Source organism: Bombus pyrosoma, linkage group LG9, assembly GCF_014825855.1.
Source record: "Bombus pyrosoma isolate SC7728 linkage group LG9, ASM1482585v1, whole genome shotgun sequence".
Taxonomy (NCBI): Eukaryota; Metazoa; Arthropoda; class Insecta; order Hymenoptera; family Apidae; genus Bombus; species Bombus pyrosoma.
The window spans coordinates 13,881,681-13,908,344 of NC_057778.1; the positions used below are offsets into that span (position 1 = coordinate 13,881,681).

General features: G+C 41.8%; 3 protein-coding genes across 14 annotated transcripts in view; all 3 read left to right on the top strand.

Moving 5' to 3' along the window:
- Positions 1 to 26,664, top strand: part of LOC122570551 (longitudinals lacking protein-like) — a 148,897-nt gene that overhangs the window by 94,825 nt on the left and 27,408 nt on the right. The window contains exon 7 of one of the 12 annotated variants that reach the window (XM_043733020.1): positions 16,656 to 16,963. The exons of 7 other annotated variants lie outside the window; for them this stretch is intronic. In XM_043733020.1, the coding sequence (XP_043588955.1) occupies positions 16,656 to 16,948 (293 nt within the window). In that variant the 3' untranslated portion in view covers positions 16,949 to 16,963. Of the gene's footprint in view, positions 1 to 1,157; positions 2,530 to 4,019; positions 5,361 to 10,854; positions 14,006 to 14,204; positions 14,804 to 16,655; positions 16,964 to 26,664 lie in introns of those variants that run through there. 4 more of the 12 variants (XM_043733030.1, XM_043732995.1, XM_043733036.1 and 1 more) reach the window with 4 other exon arrangements.
- LOC122570562 (zinc finger and SCAN domain-containing protein 26-like) overlaps positions 1 to 26,664 on the top strand; it is a 137,835-nt gene that overhangs the window by 78,206 nt on the left and 32,965 nt on the right. The gene's annotated exons all lie outside the window — the stretch shown is intronic.
- Positions 6,735 to 8,515, top strand: LOC122570560. Its single transcript, XM_043733052.1, has 2 exons — positions 6,735 to 7,967; positions 8,080 to 8,515. Exons 1-2 carry the CDS (start codon positions 7,468 to 7,470, stop codon positions 8,102 to 8,104), a joined length of 525 nt encoding a protein of 174 aa, XP_043588987.1. The 5' UTR covers positions 6,735 to 7,467; the 3' UTR covers positions 8,105 to 8,515.

The window sequence follows — 26,664 nt, forward strand, 5'->3', positions numbered from 1 at the left end:
CGATGTTCTCCCTTAGCGAATGCAATTAGCTATCGTCACGTTTCACTGGTATTCGGCGTCCACCGTTCGCCATCCGTTTCCTTTTCTCTGCGACACGGTAAATTTGAAATCGGTGAGACGCCGTGCATAGATCGAAGCTTACGTGATCGCATCGCATTTTTTTTTTTCAGACGGGCGCGCTCTCATTTCAAAGCGTTGCAACCACTTCGATGTTGATTGGATTTGATGAGAAAACGAAGAACGGGCATCATTTCTAACCCGAACGCTTTTGGTTTTTAGGGGGTGGCTTGTCGGGCCAACAGTTGGACGACTCGCTGACGCCGGACCAGTCCGGCAAACCTGTCTTTGTCTGTCCGAAATGCGGCAAAGGTTACACCTGGAAGGCAAGCCTTCAGCGTCACTTGAGCACTGGTTGCGGATTACCACCGATGTTCTGCTGCAAATTGTGCGACTACAGAACCAGCAGGAAGGACATACTCTTCAGGCACATGAGACACGTGCATTCGCGACTTCCGGCTTAGCGTAATTTTACCTTTGTTCGTCGTCTTTTCCGTCGCTTCTCCAACCGATCGCGCGCTTCCAGAAGAATTCCGAAGGATTTTCTTTTCGCCAAGGCGGACGTTGAGAATTGAAAAACGTTCGAATTCGAACGACCGTAAGATCATTGAGGTGGAATGACTGCGTCAACAATGGTACATCGATACGAAACTCTTTCACTCCTTTTCACTCTTCTCTTTCAAGTATCTAACAAGCATATTATTTTTCAATTATTTAATAAACATGCGCACGTCGAACGATTCTACATTTTAACGTGTTTCTCTCTGTAAGCTTCGCTGCAAGTATCGTTGCAAGATTAAACGAACGTTACAGCGGTCCGCAATCTTCTTCTCTTTCTCTAACGTTAGTGCACGTATGCTGAATTCTGGTTGTTCCTTGGCCCGTTAAGCGTAAGCTTTACATCACAAGCAGAAATTACGGTGTACGACACTTCGTTGAGAGTTTGAGAGGCGATCGAAAGATGCTCGTGGAGCGTTTTATTCGTTGAACGAGATTTCGATGCGGCGTCGTACGAGTTCGCTCGATCCGAAGAGAACAACGACGTCGTCGAGGCATATTCACGAACTCTGCTTCATCCATGTTCTTTTGCTTTGTTTCAGGCGTTTGGAACGTACAAGGTTACGTGACTGACTACGGCCCCGTCGATGGTCTCCAACTTCCTCCGGAATTCGATAAGTTTAAGATTTCCGCTGCCACACAGTCCCTGTTGAACAGTCACAAGAGGCACATGTGCGGTTTCTGCAAGAAGGTTTTTCCCTTGAAGAACTTGTTGAGGAGGCACGTGCAATTTGGCTGCAAGATGAATCCCAGAAATTCGCAATTCGCTTGTTCCTTCTGCCCATACAAGAGCACATATAAGGCGAACATGGAAAGACACGTGCGAAATGTTCACGATACCGGCGTGTTAAAGTTTCGTTGCGATCTGTGCAACTTTCGTAGCAATTATTCATTCTGCGTGAGAAGGCATATGAAGACTTTCCATCGTACGAGTGATTCGAACGAACCGAAGCAATAGTCGTAGACCGTTCGCGGCTACTTGTTTATTTTTTCCATGGTGGAATTCGAAAGGCCTATCAAAGTCGATTTACCAACCATAGACTATGTCGTAGCACGAAAAGAAAAGAAAATTGCCGGCGGTTACGTGATTCGTACGCAAGATGTGCTTTGCATGTACATCGTCGTATCGGTGACTATACACGTATCGTAATATTATTCATAAGCAAAAGTATTTGTAACTATAACGAAAATCAATATAATCTCACGCTCTCATATATTACGGAGAGTTTCAGAGAGATTCACAGAGTTTCACAAAGTTTTAGATAGTTTTAGAGAGTTTTAGAGTGATTTTGTAAGGAATCAGTATTATTCCCGGAGCAAACGTGTATCGTCGTTTGATTTCTTCGTTTATAGAGATCGGCGATTATGCTGTCGCGATCGTTGTCGTATCGTATGAAGAGCGAATAATATAATAAGCACGTATTATTAATTAACGCGTGCCGTTAAACCTTCGTCTTTTGCTTCACAGTTTCCGTTTGTGTTTGCTAAAGTATTTATTCTTGGAGAAGAAGGATTCAAGTTAAACGCGATTGACAAAATTCTCGCGTGAATTGGTTTTTATCAACGTTGTAAATGTTATAACATCGTTTATCGAAATAAGTAACAACTCTTTGTAAACTCGTCCGTGGACACAATAAACGATTCTATAGGTTTTACCAGCGTACCATAAACATGGTCGTCCCCTTGAACGTATCAGCGTTTGCTGAAAAACAACTACGTATGTGTATGTACATATGTACATCGATCGCAATAATGTTTATTTCGTTTCTCGCGTTTCCTCTAATAGTGAGCTGAAAAATGTGCGATGGAATTCAAGTATATGGCGGAGGTTATTTTCAGGCTTCTTCGTATGGAGTGGAATCGTGTCGACGTAACAGAGAGAAAGGAAATTTCTCGAATGTCAACGATGCGTGTTATCTGTGTGTTCGATGAGAAATTGTTATGTATCATTTCGCGAGGTTCGTGGTCGATCGATCGCATTAACCAATATCTGCTGTTGTTGTTTCAGCGTTATTATGGCCTTACAAGACCATCTTTGCGTTCGAGCCAGAAAATCAACTCGCTCGAAGGAACGATTGGCAACAACAGCAACAGCAGCAACAACAACAGCAACAACAACAACAACAAGTTCGTCAAGCTGGCAATTCGGATACTCGAGAGAGGAATTTCGTTTGCGTGGACTGCGGCAAGGCGTACGCGGTTCACAGGTCGCTCTGGAGACACCTAAAATTCGAATGCGTCAATGCCAAGCCGAAATTGGCGTGCGATGCCTGTCCCTATAAAACTCCTCACAAGTGGTGTATAGAGAATCACAAAAAGAGACATCACAGCAACGTTTGCAATTGATAGTTTGTTCCTTCGTCTGTCTACGAAGATCGATGCACGAATTGAACGAGATACCCGATGTTTGCTCGTTACGAAGGATATTTTTAAGAATGTTCTTATCGCCTCGGCCGCACGAATGTAACCAATCCCGACAGTTTATCTCTTCGACTTATGGATTTTTCGTTCTATTACACGAAATAAATTTTATTCCATGTTAGACGTCGACAACGACGTTCGATTTGTGCGTGATTACACGTTAAGACTGCTAATGTCTCAAGGCAGCCCGAATACCTGCGATAATCCTCTGTGTATCATAATATTTACAAGCATAGATTCTTCTTTTTTTATTTTTTGCACGCGTAAATATTTATGTACAAAAATATTTCCATACGTAAGAAAGTAACTTGTACGTACTGTTTTTCTCGACTCCACGGATAGAACGAGCACGAATGATCGCGGTAGATGTAACGAAACATCTACTCGTGCCGCAACAAGTACTACGTATAACGGTATTTTAATTAAGTCGAAGCTTCCGGTGGGTGGTATCGAGTTTGCACGTGACAACGAGGCGATAACAGGCGGCCTAGGGCGAGATAACAACGATCGAGTAACAATGCGAAAGACGAGGGACAGCGGGTGAACACAAGCGATTGGGAAGCAATCCTTGATTTTGATAATTGGTTGAACATAGTAACTTACGCTTGTCGTTTCGTAACAGTGATTGACTTATCCGAATTTTGCAATCACGCTTACGTTCGAGTGACGATTACTTGATTTCTATAATAAACCGATTCCGCAGAAATGCGTTCTATGTTGACGATTTCTAACCTCCGGTTTCCTATCTATGCCCACAGATTCATTCTGCCGATCGAATCGAGTCATTCGCGAAGAATAATTTTCGCGACGATCGATGAAACGACGCCCGTTACCGTTACCGTTGCCATTACCGTGACGAATCGCGGATTACCATCTTTCAGATTTGATAGGGGACGCGATTCGATCGAAGAAGCCGGCCCTCTTTCTTTCCTCCGTACGTCTCCGTAACTCGGCTATTACTAACTTGGTCCCTCTGCTTTCAGCCTACCGGAAGATGTACATGGGCGACCAGGTTCTCGGCTATACGTGCACAATGTGCAGCAAGTTCTACAAGATGTGGAGCAACTATTTGAAGCACAAGTGCGAACCACCTCAGTTCAAGTGTCCCTTGTGTCCATTCGCTGCGTTCAAGGCCTTCATTCTACACGCCCATCAGGCCGAACAACACTTCAAGGTCACGTCACCGAACACCTGAACCTTCCGCTTCGAGCGTTTTCCGATCCGCGTCTCATCGACGCGGTATCCGATTGCCTTAATTCGCGTCGAAGCTTCCTCGTGCCTGCCTGCTCCTCTAGCGGAAACGGTTTTCGAATCGACGACGAAACAACCGGTGTATAGCGGAACGCGCATACTTTGATTCTTACTGTTTGTTCTCGCTTCACATCACCGATTCGTATCAGAGTCACGTCCGTAATTTGCTTTTCGAGTCTTCCGTGCTTTCCACACCTTTCGCGCTTTCCCAACTACCAACCTCAATCTCCACGATTCGTTCTCTTCGGACCTCTCGGACAACGCTACGTATAACCGTCTATTATCATTTCTTCGCGTTGCATGTTACGATCTACGATTATTCGATCGAAATCGATCGGCGGCAAGAAGTAAATAGCGGACGTGGTTACGATTCGATCAGCGCACGCACTTCGTTTTCAGCAAAGAAGAATACGGACTATCTCATCGGGAGTGCTAGGAACGCCGGGCAGATGTTTACGTTTGATCCTGATTCAAAGATTGCATGCGTTCGTCGGCCAATCGTAATCGCCGTTCATTTTGTTCTTTCTTCGAAAAATGATGAAAAATGCAGTTTGCGTGGTGTTTCCAGTTGTACGGAAATCGTCCCCGTTGATCGACCTTACGTACTAAACCTTATCGAGAGGATTAAATCTTCTTCTTGTACATCGCTAGTCTCGATTGTGTTCCAAATACGAAAACCTTATTTTCCATCTAATGTTGCTTCGATCGTTATATATAAAATATTTACATCGTTTGACTCGTTCCTCCAATACGTCTCGTATTTTTTCTCGGAAACGGCAGAAGCTACGTTCCGAGGACACACACACACACACACACACACACACACACACAGAGTAATTTTCGCCAGATGTTCGTTATGCAAACGCGTGACTGATTTTACACCGCTTAGACTTAAGAAAAATTAAAATTATATAATTAAGGATAAAGCATCGGCTCGAACTGCGTTGCTCCGCGTCGAGCACTGGATCGCACGAATGACGCCGTCGTCGCCAACTTGACGCCTAATCCCCGCTACTCGTAAATGCATGTATTTTCGTAATACCAAAAATAAAGAAACAGAAGAGTATCGTAAACGATCGGAGAAACTGTATTTTTTAGGCAACCGACGCGACGACAAGAACTTTTCTCCTTGTATCGACCTTTCTCTTTTCTTTCTCTCTCACTCTCTCTTTTCTTTTACCCCCTTTTTCCTCGACGGTCATATTAAGGGAACAGATTATAAATAGGGAGACTGTGGAGAGATCGTTTAACGACAGGAGCAAAGGACGACACGATTTCTGCCAGGATTCGTAATAACGAGTAATTCGTTTTACGTGTTTCAGCTATCGTCTATCCTTGTGGTTGCTGCGGCAAGGCGTTCAAGTGGAAGAAAAGCTTGGTGCGCCACGAGCGAGAGGAGTGTGGGAAGAAGCCTTACCGCTGTCCTCACTGTCCTTGCGTGATGAATCTTAGGAACAGTCTTGTTCGTCATTTGCGACTAAAGCACGGGCAAGATTGTCGCGTTAAAAGGCGACGAGTGCACCGATCGAGTCTCCTGAGGGCTCAGGGTCGAAAGTTACATTGACACCGCGCCGGATGACGAGGTTTTTCGATTATCGAGATAATTTATCCGTACGGTGTTGATGGATCAATGTTTTTGACCAAACAACAATCTCACTTCCGAGTTCTCGTTGGTCGGAGCGAACTTTGCTTTTCGATGCTCCGCAAATATTTCTCCACGAATAAGAGTGCGACGGAGCGTACATACCCTGTTATATTCATTCGTAACGATCGTTATTTATTACTCGTTCAACGAATAGAATATGTATGTTCCTTAATAAATGCAACATCTATATATATAATTACAATTATATATATATATAAAGATGATATAAACGTAGAAACCTATATGAACGTTGATATTTAGATACGTTGTGTTATCTATGTATGTATACGATAAGTGTCGATCGTGAATGTCGATTCGTGGAATGTAGGAGAACATATCGGAATCGTACTGTTGAAAACTTGGTTGTTGTTGGAAACTTGGTTCGACGATATCGTCGAAATTAACAAAAGAGTTCGAATCGAACCGAAAGAAGAAAGTGCACGAAAACGAAACGGCTCGACGAAAGAGGAAGCTAAAGCGAAGGGAGAAAGAAAGGAAGTAGTACGCTTTGCTGATGCTTTTGTGGAGCGACAGCTTATTCGTGAAAAGCGGCATTGAACGAAACGTGTTATACTCAAAGATATCTCTCTTCCTTCCTTTCAGGTTTCCACACGTGCTGCGAATGCAAGAAAACGTACAGATCGAGAATGGCTCTAAATCGGCACGTCCGAGAGGAATGCGGCAGAGTTTTGTACACGTGTCCCTTTTGCCACAGCATCATGCCTATGAAGTTCAATCTGGTCAACCATCTGAAGAAGGAACACGGCTGTGTAGCTAGAATTTGAAGCGACCTGATCTCCGAACGGCGTCCCTCGAGAATAAACATTTTTTCTTCCATACCGTATCTTTTTTCGTCTACAACGACAAAGCTACAACGAACTGAACGAACGTCATTCGCGATGATCGCTACTCGATCGAATTAGTACAACGATCGTAATGTATATACGATGTCAAAACGTTACACGTTCGTTGAGCGCCACGATAGTTCTATCGGTGGAATGACTAAATTCGACAACAAGAAAGAAGCGTGATATCGGTTCGACTCATTTGTTTCAACTAAAACGTTTCCGATCAAAGTATAACGTAGTCAACGTATATATTGTGTTGGCAACTAAGTGATTGCGGATTTTATTATTACGTGGTATTGACAAAATCCAGAATCACTTAGTTGCCAACCCAATACTTGTATCGCGCAGACATACGTTTCGAGGTAAAGAGCAGTCAATAAAGTGTCATCGAAACAACCACTCGTTTCTCGTTTGATCTCGCCGACGAGGTGCAGTACAATTAATGTAAAATTACCGAGATGTGCGCGGGACCTGAATCGAATTATACACAACCGAATTACACTACGCTTTCCTCTTTGCCGCGGCTCCATCGTGGTCGTTGTCTTTCATCGATATATAGGGGGTTGATCCGGTCAAAGATGCCGTCAGTTGTTAGATAGCTGCACGCACACAACACATACGCGGGCGATAATATTCTCTTTGATCCATCGATGAACGAAAGGACAGTCGTAGATATACTTGTCGATAATGAATACGGTAACAGGTGTATACTCCAAGCGTTTGCCGAAAAGAACGATCGATCAACTGGTTCTTCGACTTGGACTAACCGAAGTTTGTGATTTCTTTCTTTTTTTTCTTGCAGATTATCTAAGTCTAACCGGGAATCGATCGCACGCGTGCAAGAATTTTGGGTACGCGTACATTATAGGTGCATATGCACAGTGTCCCTATTGCCCGAAAAGAACCGAATTACTAGCGTGTAGTTTGTTGGAACATGGACAAAAAGCACGATTGAAACGGAAAGTTGTTCGAGAGATGAGATCGCGATCGGACGCGCGTGTTCAGAAAATACAAATGTATTCGATCACTGAAACTGCTAGATGTGAAACCGCGCAGCTATTGCAACGCGACTGGACACTTTCGCCGATTCAAAGAAACGTTGTCAGTTTAATTCGATACTATTGTACCGATAAACTCTGCCATCAGACTGGATATTCGCGTTGCTGGCAACCGTTCCTCTGTAAGAGGTAATCTTTTTCACGTGCATATCCCTCATTGTGCGTGTTTCTCTTTTTCTTGACAAGATAGAGAGAGAGAAAGGGAGATCGTTTGTAATATAATGTAAATTTTTCTCGATAGCATGCACACACATCTTTGTAAATAAATAGCAGAAATTAGCTGCCGAGCGAAGACGAAAAGAGAATTTTTAAATCGATCGATTAAGGGCAAATACAAATTGCCGGTACACGTTCGAGCAAGAGGCTGACATATCGTCCAAAGGATTGCGACGTTGGACACGATAACGTCGTTATTTATATAACGGAAAGACGATCGGTGTTTATAACGAACTCGCTCGAATCTCTTGGCTCTTGGCTCTAATTCTGCCTGCATCGAGCCACTCTGCACACGAAACACACCTAATAGAACGTAATCGCAATCGCAATCGCGTGAGTGGTTTGATTTCTGTAAAGGAACGATCGACCTCAGCACCAGCCGCGAGATTTTAGAGCACGTCCATGCGTATTTTGCTGTGAAATCTGTTCGAGCGTATCACTGACGAAACGAACGCGTTTCTTTTTCAGAATGGAACACCTGTTTGGCCTGCTCGAAATCGTACAAATGGAGGAAGTCCTTGCATCGGCACGTGCGAGAGAGCCCGGAATGTTGGCCCGTTCTCCTAACATCCGGAAACGGCGAATTCATCCGACAGATTCACTACAAAATGCTTTACAATGTTAACAATTGATTCGCCTCGTATCCCATGACCCGTCGATATTTGCGACAGTTGTAAAACGATTAAATGGATGCAGCCGCGCGCACCGTTCCTGCGTGGCCATTTCTCTTGTTACTTCGGATATCTTTTTATAGAAATAAATGTTGCATTATATTCTGATACAAAAGGCTACTGCGTTACGATTACATCGATACTAAGCTCTCTTTACGGACGAACAACAAGTATGCTGTGCCGTGTAGTGGCAGTTGTCAAGATGATTTTCCATTCTCTTTTCAGATTACTTCTCACGGGGATGTCTCGCTCTTTCGTATCTCTTTTCTTTTGATTATTTATGTGGATTGGAGCCAACCAATTTATTTAGCTTATCGTAGTAGATGTGACATTTAATATTCTTTTTCGTGTTGAACGCGTCTCATGTTCTTTTAATCTTTATCTCTAATCTTTATTTGTCTGTTTTAGCTGTCTCGTTATTCGCAAATTTACTCGATCACCTCCCGTAAAAAATCGAAAGTCGCGAAAGTGTTTTTCTTTCTTTAAATCTAAATGTCATCTTTCTTTCACAGCGGATATATAATCTGGCTGACGCAATGGTTTTTCACAGATTTCTGGCTACACTGTTCGACTAGGACAACGAATAAGCCGCGAAGGAAGTACCCTTGTGGAAAGTGCCAGAAGGTCTATTCGAACGCCTCTTCTCTGTACCGGCACTTGAAACTCGAATGCGGCATGCTTCCACAATTCCACTGTCCCTACTGTCGCTTCAGCTCAAAACGGAAATTCAATTTGGATTCTCACGTGGCGCACAAGCATAGGAAATTGCTCAACAGCTATGTAAATAAATAAGTTAGAATCGCGTGGTGTTTATTTTCTCTGACCATGATGCATTACGAAAAATGCGTCAATACTCCGATAGAAGATAAGAAGATTTCTCGCACGTACAAAAATGTTACACGATCGATATGAATAAAACATATTCGTGTCGCTTCCTGACTATAATCGACCCTTATAATTCCAATATTATAAGAATAAAGCCCATGGATAATTACGTGTGCGTTCTTTACAACTGTCTAATTATTTATTTTGTATATTCGTTATCCTTGATATTAGTTTTGTAGCACGTGTGACAGTACCGTAGCGTTTAAAAAAATTGCTAATCGTTCGTTTGATTTTACAGGTAAATTGCATCGATAAGATTTTTGCATTTAAAACAACGATAAGTATCGTTCTTTCTGAGATATATTCATTGAACACGGATTTATCACAGCTGCCGTTAAACTTGTCGATGCATGTTTTTGTTTCAGGAAATCGCGTAGCACATTTTGTGTAAGCGTCGCTTAGCGGTTGTAACGTCACCGAATCGTCCCAGTGGTCGAAAAAAGGTTACTTTCCAAGTGTAGACTACGTAAATGTGTAGCGATTGCTTGCATTTCAAAATTAAAACGATTCGCCTGTCTTTATCTTCTCTCCCAAGAATACTCGTACGTGTTTCAAAAGGAGATACACGTACATATACGTATACAATGTATAAACTCATTGATTACAACAAAGTACATATCTCATATTGTACATTAATAGATATAGTTTCCAATATATATGTACGAAAGCAGATTATTTTACGATGAGCGAAGCATTCTGTTTGATTATTTTATTGTGGAGGGTTGGAAATTGGCATCTTTTCATCAATGAACGAGGTTGCGGAGAAGATGGAGAGACATGATTGAGCGCAGATCGTTACGATCAAGTAACGATCTATATTAAGTAAATATCGAGCAAACGTAAGCTCACCGTTATTCTATATAGATTTGCCACGTAGCTGTGCGAGCAAACCTGTCTCTCCGTCTTTTTCTCTCCCTCGAAAACCTCACGCCTATTCACGTAAACACGACAAAATTTTACCACTGGGCGCACTTATTTCTCGGGGCTATTGGCTGATACGTTATGTGTTGGGTTGGTTACGGGTTTAATCTCACTGATCTCTCTTGCCGCATAACTATTCGTGCATCGAACTCGACAGAAGAAACTCGACATCCTTGACATCCATTTTACCACGCTATCCTTCTCGTCACCTACGACCGTCCGTCATAATTTGCGTTTTTGTTTCTCGTTGATTTTCTTTTAATTTAGTCGAATAACCTTTTACCACGATCTCGCGTCTCGCTTGGCGTCGGGACCTGTTGCAGGAATGGTTGCATTGCTGTCGTTATTACGATCGGATTGCAAGCAGCAGCAGCAGCACCAACACCAGCAGCAACAACCACAGCAACAGCAAACCAGTAAGAGAGGTCGCCCTTCGACGTCGACCACTGCAACCACGACGAGAGGCGGTGTAGTTTTGGCGAGCAGACGCGCCAGCAACACTTGGGACAGTAACAGCTACGATAGCGGAAACGACAATGGTGGTGGTACGCGTACGTCTACCCGTGAGGTGGTATTTCCTGACTCGTTCGAGGTATTGCCGCAGCCTTGTGATCTTAGTGTTGTATATATGGGCGTTCCGCACGAGCAACAACGAAAGTTTCGGTGCCAATTTTGCGGAAAGGGTTATAGATGGAAAAGCACGATGCGTCGTCACGAAATGGTCGAATGCGGAGGCAAACCGCCGGCCTTTCAGTGCCCTATGTGCCCTTACAAGGCCAGGCAACGTGGCAATTTGACGGTACACTACAAGCGTCACCATCAAAAAATCGAGTACGACGAAAGCGCCTAGAATCTAAAATTCTAAAAATTAGAATTTTATTGGATTTACACGATCGTCCTAGAAATCGGAACATGTACACGTGCACTTATCTGCTTTTCTTGTTTCGATTCGACCTATCTTCCTTCTCGTACCTTATCGGGTTAATTTTGCACTATTTCCCTTTTTTTCCTTCGTTTTGTTTGTCATCTAGAGTTAATTGCATTCGGGCGTTGTAAATAGCAGACGACGAAATAGTAAAAGGAATCGTTCGATTTTCTTTTTCCCGAGTTTGTTACCTCAATACAAGGATTTATTATATTTTGATTCTATACCTGTACATAATTTCAACTTATCTGTCGTTATTTAAAGTATCTGTTTACTCTTATCTTGTAAAAACCGTTTCTTAGAATTAGTTGATCGAATCGACAACCAATTGTGCTTTTTGTTTCTTTCTTCTTTTCTTTTCGTTTCTTTTTTTTTCTCCCGTTTCCCTGTATTTTCCATTGCCAAACGAAGGTCGAACTGGCATTTACTTTATCGTTTAAATCTCCTTTCAACTTGTTTATTATACGTATATCGAGTACGTACGAGGATCGTACTACAATCGGTGCAAACTTTAATACATTATCCACGAAATGTCAAGGAATAATTTATTCTAAAAATGTACGACTACTCGTGGTACTTTCGTCTCTTACGATATCGTAAAGTGAAAATAACATTATCAAACAACGCATTTATCTCGCACGCAAAAGATTAGGATAGCCGCTTTCTCTCATCGACTGATCAACGTCGAAATTACATTGACGATCGTGTTACCACTTATGAAATTTGTTATCTTAGAGTCGTGTACGTACATTTTCTTGTACTTTCATATATACTTTAGACATTTTTGTGTTTAGATACTAAGTTAAATACTTTCATGTTAAAACATTACAAGGTACGTAAGGTAAATGGAACTGAAGAAATAGTACACATGAAATTATATATCATTTCGATGTAATAGGGATAAGCGATGATAGTGCCTTCGACAAAACTGAAAAAAGAAAATATGTGTGTGTGTGTGTGTGTGTGTGTGTGTGTGTGTGTGTGTGTGTGTGTGTGTGTGTGAGAGTATACACGTACATGTATAAGCGCGTGTGCGCTAGATATGTATAAAAGTAATCTTAGGCGTAAAGCGATCGTGTATTTATCGCGAGCATTTATCTCCGGAAAATCGGTTACCTGAAAACACTTAGATTTACGATAGACGATAATAAAAGTACCAAATCTTTCAACTTTGCCCTTCGAATGCCGTTTGAATACAACGCGCGATAGCTTTGATACCTTTGTGCAATGTATACTTCGACTATAGCGCGTGCAACAAACGAAATGAAATCTAGTGGCAAAGTGAGAGATATAGATGACGATGAGTCGTAAGAATCATAACGGCGTACCATATATTTTTTTTTCTTTTCAGATCGCTACGAATCTCTGTGAATCGTAATCGCATTCAGAATGTCTGATTTGACAAGCAATCGTAATCGCACAGTATCAGCGAAATACTTAATATAATAACGATTAATATGATAACGATGGTTATCATTAACGGACGTCCAATTTGATACTGCGTAAACTCGTTAGGATTAAACACGTTACGAAGAATCGCAGACGGGACAATCGACATTATAATCTTTAGGAATTATTATACTTTTTAAACGAATTTACCAATGCGGAGAAACTTGCTCCTCTTAATCTTAATTCAGCGGAAGGATCGACTAAATTTGCTCAAGCGAACAAAAGAGTCGATCTCTGCGCTATTCTTTCTACGAATTACCCACGCGGTTTGTGACTTTCATTTAGGCGGAAAAACGCTTTCGTCGGAAGATGTAAACTACTTGAACATTCCTCACTCGAACATTCCTTCGTTTTATCGAGATCGACTCGTTTGTCCTTCTACGTACAAGTATATATTCCTAGCCTTATAAGTAGTAACGTTTTCCCATTTTTATATGAACATTCGTACATGCGTATGGTAGAAAGAGGCAGAGGTGGAGAAGTATATATACATTTGCAAAGAATGAGAAAAGGAAAGGATTCGTTGGGAGAACTTTTCTAAACGAAGTCCAGTATTTTTGATATCAGTATTTACGGATGCTCGCATCGACCTGCTTGGCGAATTAACCTAGGATATACTCGTTCTACCCAATTTCCCCTTGTACTTTCCGTTGTTAAGTTCGAGGCGACTTTGCGTTTGGCGTGCTTTATACCACGGGGACCAATCGACCAACCAACCGCGACTAATTCCGCAATGTATCCGACTTTTATAACCGCTGGACATTTCAAGGAAACGGGTACCTTCCGCATGTTACTCGTGTCTTTGATGTTCCTTGTTTCAGTTCTGTTACAGATGAACAATGCATTAACGAGGAAAGAATGCAAGTCGTCTCTCTCGAATACTCGTTCCGATATTTAGCACTTTAAACTCTCTTTTTGGAAAGATTTATCTGTCGGATTACGAATATCTATTACGATTATCTGCAATTAATTTTATTATTAACATTATTATTATTATTATTATTATTATTATTATTATTATTAATATTATTATTAATATTATTATTATTATTATTATTAATAAAAAAAATAATCTTTGTTGCGGGTTATTTTCTAAAGAGCGTAAGTGTTATTCTACTCTCCTATACCTCCATGTTTTAGCGTCTTTTTACGTTAACGATTAGCAAGCGAAACGAAAATTCAACCGTCCTCCGGTCTATGACGGAAGAAAATATTTCGGTGACGAAGCACCGAATCTGCCGCTGTCGAGAAAATAATTTTCCAACAGACATTCAGCTAACCAAGGATTTCTGTTTTCAGCGTGTTGGTACCGGCTGCCCATCGGTTTCGAGACGTATCCTTGCGACACCTGCGGCAGACAGTACAGGAGGGTGATATCATTGCAGCGGCACAAGAGACTCGAGTGCGGAAAGGAGGCTCAGTTCGAGTGTGTAATATGCCACGCGAAATTCAAGCACAAACACAGTTTATTGAGACACTATAACGTTCACGTGGCGGACGTGAAGAAATCGAGCAACTTTGAACGCGAAGAGAGGTCGGCTTGACAGGCGAAACTGGAGAACCGGATGCGTGAAAAGAGAAGTTACGGCCGTTAACGCTTTCCATGCCTATTCTTTCATTCGTTACCACCACGATCACGAGTTTACGTTTTAAAGTGTATTATCTGCTCTCGAATTGCCAATTCGAGATTTCACATTGACGATTTCCGAGGATTTTTATTCGTTTTATTGGTTTCCATTTTAATCGAAACTGTATGAACATCGAATCACGTTACTAGTTTTTGAAGAATATCGAATAATATATGAGCGATGGTCGCAATTACTTTCGATCAAAGCTTACAGTTCAACGCTATAACAAAGACGAAGAAAGAATATGACGATGAATGTGTTTGCATGATTTATAATTGACAAGGAAGCGGAAAGTTTCGTTTGTATTATATTATCGTCGTTAACTACATCATCGATAAATGTTATGAGATAGAGCTTATTTTATGTTTGTTCTTTCATAGATATGAATTTCAAGACGCATTGAAATTTGCAAGAATTTGCTCTGTTTCGGTTATTCATTTGCGGAATTTGATCATTTCCTTAAAATGAATAAAAATTACATTTTCCAACGTGCTTCTTATTTGTTACACGACACGTTATATATTTTGTTTGTTTTTATTTCTAATTCGCTAGCCAACAACTTCCAATCAACACCGTTTCTGTCGCAACTTCCTTGTGTAAGTTTCATTTCGTTGTTTCCTAGGCGAAGGTGTTATGCTGTTTTTTGTGTCGAAAGTTCGTGATATCAACGATCAGCCGGAACATTATCTACATCGTTCCTTTCCGTTTCAGGTTATTGGCTGCAACTTTATCCAAAGAATGAAAATACGATCGAGGTACAGCAACCGGTACTAGCAACCAATTCAAGAAATCGAGGCATCTTCAAATCCAGTCGAATGACACGCGGACAGTTAACGTACAAATGTACAAATTGCAATCGTTCCTACATGAGAATGTCTTGCTTGAAGCGGCATTTGCGAGTTGAGTGTGGACAAGCACCGAAATATCAGTGTAAAATATGTCATGGTTGGTTCAAGTACAAGCATAACTTGACGGCGCATTGGAAACTGCACGTCGAGGAGCCGAAACATCATTGCGACCTATGCCCAAAAAAGTTTTACAGACGAGACAGATTGCTGGAACATCAAAAGAGGTTGCATAATGTTCTTCCAACGTTATGAGATTCTCATTGGATTTACAGACGTTAACAAAACAATCTTGCAAAGTTTCAACTCTATATGCTGCCTTTCGAAAGATGCCAACAACGCTCTTACATTTTGTTTCACATTGTATCGCAGTTTAATCGATCGTCGTGTTTGGTCTATCATCGAGAAACAGTGTGTAATAATTTGATCAAGAGAAAGAAACAGAAGCGGAAAGAAAGAAAAGGGCAAGGAAGGACGCAGAAACAATATCCACGTGTTTCGTAATCGGTACAGTTCGGTTATTACGAATGCCATCCAGTTTGAACAGAAAATTCCGGCGAATCGCTGATCGTTAGTTGGCCATTTTCTTCTATTAGATATTTGCGCTGCCTTATTCTTATGAGATTAGGCGAGTTTAATAGAACAAGGATTTTAACGACAAACACCTACGTATTTACATATGCAGCTCTTGAGTGTGGCCATTAATCTCACCAAAGAATCGAATATAAGTTTGCAAGCCGGTGAATTAAGTTTATGCAGCGATTTCTTCTCTTATAGTACTTGCACGCGGATAAAGCTTGTAGAAACGTATGCTGCAAAACGCAAGATACAAAATCGTTCCAGATTTAATTTTGTTACGAATCAGTGTATCTTTGTTGTTGTTGTTGTTGTTGTTGTTACTCTTGAAGTCTTGTAGGAAAGACGATAAAATTGAGGCGTTATAGTTGCTCTTTCCTACAACAGTGCAATGTACGCTTCAAATAAATGACAATATATACGAATCATGCTTTCTTTGATAATTTAACTTTTCATCGTGTTCTCTTGATGTATCATTTGTTCCTCTTTTCTTCGTCGTATATAGGTGTGGATATATTTTGTAATGAAATAATATATGGATATGTACGTATTGTTTTCGTTCAGGAATAAACATTGAACAGTGGTTCGATCGTGTGCGGTACAGTATATATCGTTTTGATGAACGAGTCAATCATGTAGATTACTAGTAGCTAATACGAGCCGAGAGAGGAATAGTAGTATATCCATATTTGATTTTTCAGGTGGCGCAGTTCGCTGGAAACTCGCAGTGGTCCAAGTGACGCCGTACCAGTGTCCAAAATGCTTCAAATATTTTAAATCGTCGAAATCTTGCTGCAATCATCGAAGCACGTGCGGCACAGACAAGAAATTTCGTTGCGCTTTTTGTGATTATCGGTCTCATCAAAAGGGAAACGTTCTTCGACATCTTGCCACGCAACATCCTGAAGCGGGTCAGAAGAAACGAGTCAACTGCGTTCTAAAAACCAATGATAGTGAGAAGATTGCTTTATCGTCGAATGTAAAGTACAAGTAAACGTCTGGGAGTAGCGGAAAGAGTGTGTGTATCGAAAATTGCAACGTAATTCCACGATCTCTTCGATTTCGTCTTCGTCATCGAATTCGTGTAAATTATTGTATCGTATGCTTGGCATGCCCTTCAAACGATGTAAAGTTGAAGAGTGATGAAAAAGTGTGGACAAAAGTAGTGTTGTATTTATTGTAACTAATCCTAAGAAGGTCATTTCTCCGTCTGTTTCGTGCTGTATTCGTACGTCCGTTGTGCGATTTATTCCTCCATTAGACGTAGATAATCGAGAATTGGATTGTTTACCGACTCTCCAGAGAAGTACGTTCTCCTATTCTATTTATCTGCGAACGATCGTTTGCTAAAAAATAATCCGACGTGGTACAACGTGACATCGAATGTGTACATTCGATCGGTGGCAACGAAAGCTAACGCGCGTAAAGTTACGCAAAGAGAATAAAAGTTTCCCTCGTACTTGATGAACATTGCACGTTATATACGCATATTACGCGAGGAAGGCTACGTTTCGCCAGGTTACAAGTTGGCTTGTTTGTTGAGACTAAGCCGATCGAAACGCAGCGATTATCAGGTTGCTTCGAACACAGTATGTATTGTATACTAAATGTGTGCTCGGTTACAGTGGTGCAGAGACGTGGCGCGAAACACAGGACAGATCTAAAGTTCTTTTTTTCTTTTCCCGATTCCAGATGACACGACCGGGAACAAAGCTATCGAGGAGAACGCCGATCTGCCCGTTCAAGCATGGAAGATCCAGGAACAGGGGCTACCATTCGCCGAGTTGAAGATACCAAAGGCCTACAACTACGTTGGCAAGAAGCCACCAGGACAATTTGGCTGTAGTAGATGCGGAAGATCGTACATGAGGAAGGATTCGTTACAGCGGCACGTTCATTGGGAATGCGGCAAGGAACCTCAGTTTCAATGTCCGTTCTGTCCTCAGCGATGTAAACGGAAGGCTCACTGGTTGCGACATATTCGCCGACAACACCTGGACAGAATTGGAGACATGGAGGCCTATTTGCTAGCTTACTCGCCGAAGCTCGAAATCGACTAAATGTGCAAACATTTCGATTTCCATTTGTCGAGAACTCGAACGATCAACATTCGAATTTTGCTCTATGCTATAATTGTCCAAAATTCGTTGCGATCGATCTCTCACGTCTGCCATTTACTTTTTCCCTCCTACTTGGTGCCAGCTTTCGGAAAAATTATTATCGACTTAAAATATAAATTTCTCCCGTAAAGCTTGGTAACATTCGCGTTGTGCGTATTTGCTTTTCTTTTTCTTTTTTTTTTTTTTTTGTTTTTATTGTACCAAAATATTACGAGCAACGAAACGAAAACGAATCGCGAAAGCAGCTTGTAGGGGCGTTCGATAAGATTCAAGAATCGATGTTAGTGGAATTTAGTTTGCTTCTCGAGAATTGAAATTAAGACAAAAAAGTATCGACATTTTGACCTGTGTTTTAACGATAAATTTTATCGATGAATCTTTTTTTATCTTTTTTTTACACTATCCTCATACATATATATATATGTAATATTTACATTTATTTATTTATTTAGCGAGAAAGGTTGTACTAATGAAATATGCGTCTCAGGTTGTTTAAAATAAGCAAAATTAGCTTTGCTCTTAAAACAAAAGTAAAGCAAAGAAAAAAAGAAATGTCGTACTTTATTCTTAAAAGCGTGCATCGAGCAATCGTAATCGTGAGTCTTGTATTTCGAGCTTAAGACACCGACTGATATTTATTAGAGATATGTACATCGGATTTATGTGTGGTTAACATTTTTATATTTTTAATACGTTTTGCGATATTCTTTTCCTCTCTTTCTGTTCTTTTTCTTTCCCCTTTTCTTTTTTTTTTTTTTTTGTAAAACCGAGATATTTATGCTTTTCATAGAAATAGTTTGTCGATCGTATCATGTACTCGATCTCCAGTGCCTTATCGATGCGCGTAGATGTAATCGTAATGACTCACCACGACAATAACTACGAGTTTCTAAATCTCACGAGCAGAAGGAAAGTACACGAAAAAGAATTGGTCTTAAATATTAGATCTTAAAAACAATACGAACAAGAATATTTTCTATGGACGTGTGGTAGGAACAGAAATGGGTTCGTAAGCGAACTTTTGTTAAGACTGATATTTAAGCGCGACAATCACGAGTCGCAGTGTTGCATTATGATCTTGCGACCTAGTATTAACGTTTTAAGCAAGCCCTATCGTATTTCGTACGTTTGATTAAATAAATGTGTTAGAAGACGAAAAGTACCAGAACGTTCTCCAAACATCTACCTTGTCATTACACGCGCTGATTTTACATTTTTTTTTCCTCCGTACTTCTCACGATCGAATGCAGCTACAAAATTTTTCTTTTCGTACAGCAATTAACCGTTCGTACCTGTTTCAGCTTGACGGATCAACGATTTTACCGCTCCGAACCATTGCGATATATACCTGATCTTCCATAATTTTTTTTTTTTTTTTCCCCAGCGAAAGGAGTATTTCTCACCCATGTTTGCCAGACTCTACTTTCCTTTTCGCATTGTGCTCATTTCTCTTTCTCTCTCGTTTTTTCCTATCTCTTGCCCTCTCTTTTTTTCTGTCCCTCCTCTCTCATCTCTCTCTGTCCCCCCCTCTCTCTCTCTTTCGCTGTTTCTATATCTTATTCTTTCGCCGGTTCTCCTTGTATCTCTCTGAACCCTGTTTTAAATACAGAAATACTTGTACATTGTTGTAGAAAGCGACGATCGCATCGATGTACCGACGTATCCAATTGTGGGAAATAGAGTCGGAAGTCGTTAGAAACGTGGAAGAAAGAGAAAGAAAGAAAGGGAAAAATACGAAAAAAGTGCGTTTCGACTGTATTTGGCCCACGGTTCGTCGTACGACCACCACATCGTTGCGATCCTTCCCGTCATAATCAGACGCGTTTCTCGCAATTGCATTTCTCTCTTGAATTTTTGATTTCTTTTTCTTCTTGTCGATATTAGGGGAGTAGCATGTGCACTAACTCTTCTCGAAACTTGTACATAGAAACACGTCTTTTATCGCTTGTGCGTCGAAAGGAACAGACTATTGGACTCGGAAAGGCACGGATCACTCGCTTCGTTATACCTGTTTTTGGTTGAACTTGTATGTACATTCTGTTTCTTTCGTTACGCACAAATACCGCTCCTTCTTCGTATGCGAAATTTATAGCTAGCTGCTTGGGGCTCGAACGTAGGGATACGACAAACGTGCATTACTCTCTTCTCCCTTGTCATAATAATTTACGCATTTCGATCGCGTGGAGATGATCATGCTCGAGAACGAATCGCACGGATCAGACATACACGATCGCGATCTTCCTCTAGTCACGACGATTCGGACGATTCCTTCTCGAAGCTATCGAACAAAACGCGATCGTTTTTCAGGATACTCGCGAAATCGATCTTCTGCTTGGAATGGCGATAGCTTGCGAGTAGGACACGGGTGGGAATGCAAAGAGGATCGAGAACGAAAGGTAGGAAGAAAGGGAAATGAAAAGGTGTCCTCGTGGTATCGCTGTTCTAGGTCGAAGGTTGTATTTTCGCAGCGCTTAGGCGTCTATTGCCCTAACAAAATTAGCGTGGAACGATCGCGAGTCGTGTCGGGTTGTGTCGATTCAAGTTGGCTTAGCGTCTAAGCTTGATACACGTAAGTTCGCATTTGCGACGCAACAAAGAACGAAGAGATCGGGCTTCGGTACTGGTCGATACCCGTATCTCCAAAAAGATGAACAAGCGAACGAACGAACGATCGCGTTCCAGGATTTAATGACCGTCCGATTCTCGTGCGGTCGTACGAACAGCATACTAATAAAGTCGTGAATCCTGTGTTCCAGCCGAAGACCTGAGCATCACTGGACTAAAGTGGGCGGCTGCTTGGCACAGATGGAGCGTGCCTTCGATCATGTGGCGGTCCGGCGGAGGATTGGGCAAAGGGCTTGGTTCTAGCTCCTCGAATCCCGAAGGCTTCAATTGCCCGGCCTGTGGCAGGGTGTACAAGCTGAAGAGTAGCCTGAGAAATCATCAGAAGTGGGAGTGTGGCAAAGAGCCTCAATTCCAGTGTCCTCACTGTGTGTACAGAGCGAAGCAAAAGATGCACATCGCGCGGCATATGGAACGAATGCACAAAGAGAAAATTTACAAGCAGGAGCTCGTCTAACGAGGGTGGTGAACACGGAAACCGTCGACGTCGTCGTCCGAGCGCGAAAGAGGCTACAGAAACGACTACATATTCGGTCGCGTGGCACACATCGCGGGCAACGTTGAGAACGATGTTAGGAAAAACGCGCATCCCCGTCTTCTTTCGCGCTTGGTTCACGTTCCAATAACGATCGCAACGAGAACGTACGTATACAGAGGCGCGCGTGGAGAGAAAGAGGCGACAAAGAGAGAGAGAGAGAGAGAGAGAGAGAGAGAGAAAGAGAAGAACGGAACGAGGCTAATTCAGCAAGGATCGCGATCGAAACCGATCGAGAGCGGTGAGACGCGAAGACGACGCGGCTGGTTCAGCTATCCGCGGGCAACCGCGGTAGCCTCCGAAAACGGCAAACTGCCTAGCCTCCTTATCTCGATTCTCCATTCTATTTTTTTTAACGTTTTTCTAAGGTTTATTATTATTAATTATTAATTATTATTACGTATATTGATTAATTAATTAATCGATTGAATAATATTATTTTCGCGTAGCGAGATGTACCGCGCATTAACGAGAGACCGCGTCAATCTCCCACTCGGGGCGATGTCTTCGGAGACAACTGCGTTCACTCCAATTACGATATACATACATACATACGTACATACACACGTACATACACACGTACATACACACATACATACACGCGCACACGCACGCACACACACACGAACACACACACGCACGCACGCACGCATACATACCAATCGACAAGAAATGTTTGTCGAGATCACATCGCGGCATTCCTCCATCTGGAATCGACGCGCGTTTTCTTAAAACACGATCGACGCGTTTTTTTCAAAACACGATCGACGCGTTTTTTCAAAACACGATCGACACGATCAACGAATCCTCGATCGCCCGACACGGGCCAAGTACGTTCGTACGACGTGTTCGGCGGATCCCAGAGGAGCTAGCCAAAACGACTTGGAGCAAACATAGAGAAAATCCGAGTCGAATGAGAATCATTAAGCAGAATCGTCCCGGTAAAGAACAGCCCGCCCCGAGTCGGATTAGGACCGCCCGGTAAACCGGAGCTCTTCCAATAGCAACCATTCTGGTCACACTGGTTCCATATTTTTAAACGAGCTAAGCCGTGCGCGCGTGGCTCACCAGGGACACCAAAATCGCGAGGGAAAGCATTTTCCAAATTTCACTGAATAATTGCTTCATCGTATCGCGGGATCGTTCTTCGATCTGGTTCTCGTGCTTCGTGTCAAAGTTAGATTCGACACACGCCACATACACCAAACTTTTTTAAGCGCTAAGTTTACACGATCCGACATACGTATTGAGCGTCGCATCAGCGAACTCGAATCGAAAACACTTACACGATAATATCCCTTCAAAGCAGAACCTGTCCGCTACGATGTGACGAGACACGGATCTGTCATTCCGACTCGCGTTTATCTTTTCGGCCTTTTCGACGAAGGCAGCCATTTTATTACATCCCTCGCTGCCGCTCTCAAGCGGTAAACTACAGAGGGTACAGTATTAAGCACCGATTCGGTCTTTTCTATACGATCGAATCGCGCGTCTTTTGCTTCTCACTAATGCTTCCTTCCATACACGGGACTTTAAAAGTGTATATGCGTACAATCACGTACGCGTACGCAATACGCACATACACACACACACACACACACACACACACACACACACACACACACACGTTAGCGCGCGTCCCGCGTGCCTGTATACTTATATACAGATACACGTACACAAGGTTACATATATTTTAAGTTCAGCGGGGTATTCCTATAGCATTGTGATCATCAGACTGCCAGATACACGAACCTAGTAGATTCCTATACGATGCATTTAAGTATATACATATATTTATATTATATAACGCGTATAATATTATTGCTTTTTAATTAAGTGATTCTCGAGGTTAAGATCATTCGCGTTTCTTCGTACGATATTTTGTTATGCACTGCCGACAAACCTAGAAGCACGTTAACCGGTTCGATGGAACGACGCATCGCGTTTGCCGAGCGCGGGCCCGTCGCGACGCAATCGTCGTTCACCTTCTATCCCTCCATCGTCCGATCTTTTCTACAACGTTCTTCCACTTGACGAATAACCGTAAGTAACGTTCCCGATCGTTCTTCATCGATCGGTCGTATCTTTTCGCATCTATCGTTATCGGTCTCGGGTAACGCTTGATCGTGATAAGTGTACCGTCGCAAATGTTCCTCGAGCAGTTGGTTTGTTCGACTATCCTCGGCCCATACACACATACACGGTAACGGTGGGGCGGACCAGAAAACGTGCCCGTGCTCTCGGCGATTACCTGGCATCGAGTCCCGTATTCCTACGCCAAATACGCGCGCCACGGCTGCCCGACTTTCCATACTGTAGACAATATTTATGAGACAAGCTAAACTAAACTAAACTATACTATGCTATACTTTATTATATTACTATACTATACTATACTCGTAACTCATATTACATACAGTGTAAGTAAGCGCAACGTCTGACGCGAACGAAGCGGTAGATTTAATTCTATTTTTTTCTCGTTGAGCGTATTCGCTTCGCGGTTTCCTCGAACGAGTTTTCGATCGGTCTTTCGCGCACAGCATCCCCGTGTCACGAATCGATCCTCGTACCGTGAGGTCCGTTCGATGCAGAACAGCCGCACGGATTCCTCGTCGAAAATAGTCCCGAGTCTCGACAACAGCGATCGCGGTTTAAACACAAACGGAGGGACGTTCGCGCCAATCTCTTATACGCTTTCGAATCAAGCGACACGTAGCAGGCCAGGATCGACTCTCCTCCGTACGAGTGCAATAACTAAGCCATTCCTTATTTTCGACCCGTTTTTTTTTTCTTCCGATATCGTACCAGTCATAGCATTTCTCTTCGCCAACCTGTATTCTATTTGATCGATCGACAACTCGTTCGTCAATGCGTGTATTGTATGCTAAGCGAACAAACAGCTACTGTTTCGAAAGTGTGTGCGCGTGTGTGTATGTGTGTGCGTGTATGTGAGAGAAAGAGAGAGAGAGAGAGAGAAAGAGAGCTTACGTTCGAGGAACGGGAGCAGATGAGCGCTTCGTCGCGAAGAAAAATCCGAAAAGAGGATTAGAAACAAGAGTAGGCTTGAGTAGAAGTAGTAGGAGCGACGACGACGAAAAGACGGTAAGAGAAGACGATAGATACGTTTATGGATCGACTTGATGCATAGTAACTAAATAAATATTAATCGATAATATTACTGCCTTGCGAGGCCTTGATGCGTGACGGCGGTCGAAACGAACGAGAGCGGAGCTGGTATCAAACGTTCGCGGGAATATATGTAGTCGGGAGGGATGGTAGAAATCGTAGAGGTCGGCAATTTCGATGCCGACGAACCAACCGACGCGACCGCCGTCATTGACGGAGATTACTAGATTATTAGACATGTAAGAAGTACTATTAGCTAGATCGTAGAATTTAATGACTACTTTCTTTTTTTTGTATCTAAGCAGAAGAAGAAAAAAACGAAGAGACGCCTTAGCGTTCTCCGTGCGAGAATCTGTGGTCGGCCAAGCCGACCGGACGAATATTAACAAATAATGGAGCGAAATTTTTGGTAGGGAGCTGGTAAACTATGAGCAAGACGAATGGAAATAAAGAGTGAAAGAATGAGTGTGCGTCTGCGTGAAAGGGTAAAGATCGCGTGGAGGATTTTCGATCTGGATAAAAGTGGTACTAACGATCGCGATAAAGAAGAAGAAAAAAAAAAAGAAAAATGAAAAGAAACAAACGCTAGAGACCGTTTGACGCGAAGAATAAGAGCAACGGGCATAGAAGAAAATATTGAGCGGATGATACGCGCCGTTTCTCACCATTTCCCCTGCAAAACCTAAAAACGAATCCGTCTACATGCAAGCATACGTCATGTTTTCTATCCCTTTTTTCGATACTTATTCCTATCATTGTGATAACATTTTTGCGACAAAATTTGCGGATAATCGATTTATTCGCTCGTTTCCAATGTCAGCTTGAACATGACCACGCTAGTAATCTTTCTAGATTCTAAAACATAGAATCTTGCGTTCGATTATCTCTATCGTGTGTTCTTATCGATTCTGTATACCTGTACAGGACTTCCTCCTGTTTCGTTTATTTCTTCTTCCCTCTCGAAACATTTTGCACTCGACTTTTCTCGTTTTTCGCTGGATGGTGAAAGGCGCGTATCGAAAGCTCTTGCTTAACACTTTCCGTAAGTTAATCGATCGATCAAGCTGAAAAACGGCAGCGAGATGATTGGGATAACAGCATACGTAAATCCGTTCATTTACATGTGCCTTTCAAGCGATTGTCAAGAAGGAAACGCAAATATTAAATGGTTTATTAGCATGGCATTTTCCACGGCTGAAATTTCCTGGAATCGTTTTGCTCAACTGTTGCAAGCGTTGATCGTGATTGACGAAAAAGCAAAGTAACATGGGAAAAGACGATGAAGATGGCAAAAGTCAAACGTTTGCAATCTTAAGAACAATGGATGTCGCGAGAACCATGTAATTCGGGATCGCCGTCAGTTTCAAAGCATTTAAAAAAAAGCTGAAAAAAAACGTATATATAGTAATATAAAGATATCGCGATTAAAAAGTGGGAAAGGAAGGGTAGATAGAAAAGAGGGGATAAAATTTTTGAAATAAATAGACAGAAGCATTGTGTGTGCTCATGTACGTAAACAATACATACACATACACTTACATACGCATCGTCACACAGGGAAGAAAGAAAGAAAGAGAGATACACGCACATATACACGAACACATCATATGGATACACAAGGGAGTCGTCGTAGTAAATGATTAGCTTCTTTACAAGTTATCCTTCGTGCTAATTATTACTGCTTTTAATCAGGTCTATCTAACTCGTGTCTTACGCATTATAATTGGGTTTATTATAATTGTTTACTTATTTTTTCTTTTTTGTTTTTTATAATTAAGTTTTCATTACGCAGGTAAGCAAAGGTGGAATACCTTGAATTTTCTTTATTTTGGGTGTCGGTTTGGGATTGGGAACACTCTAACCAAAAGCAATTGAAAAATATGAACTATTATAAAAGTCGATGATTTTCGACATTTGAGATATCGAGATAGTATTTATAGAAGGGACGGTGAAATGAAACGCGACGTCGATAATTTTTAACAATTTTTGTTTGGTCCTTTTACCAACCCAGAGAGTTTGAAATCTTTAACGTTTCGAAAGGCGTAGAAAAGTAGAATAACCGTACTTGGACGGGGTACGATCGTTTAAAAAATATGGGCTCCATTTATTAGTAACTGTTGAAATCGGAAGTATTTTTATATGGTATCGAATGAATGGGATTTAATAACGTCCAGCTTAAAAGAAAAAGATATTTTGATATTTTTATGTTATAGTTTGGCATTAAAATGCATTTAAAGCAAAAGAATATTTCTAATGGTTCGAATTACCATTAGTAATTGTCGTTCGCCTCTTCCACAGAGTTTTGAT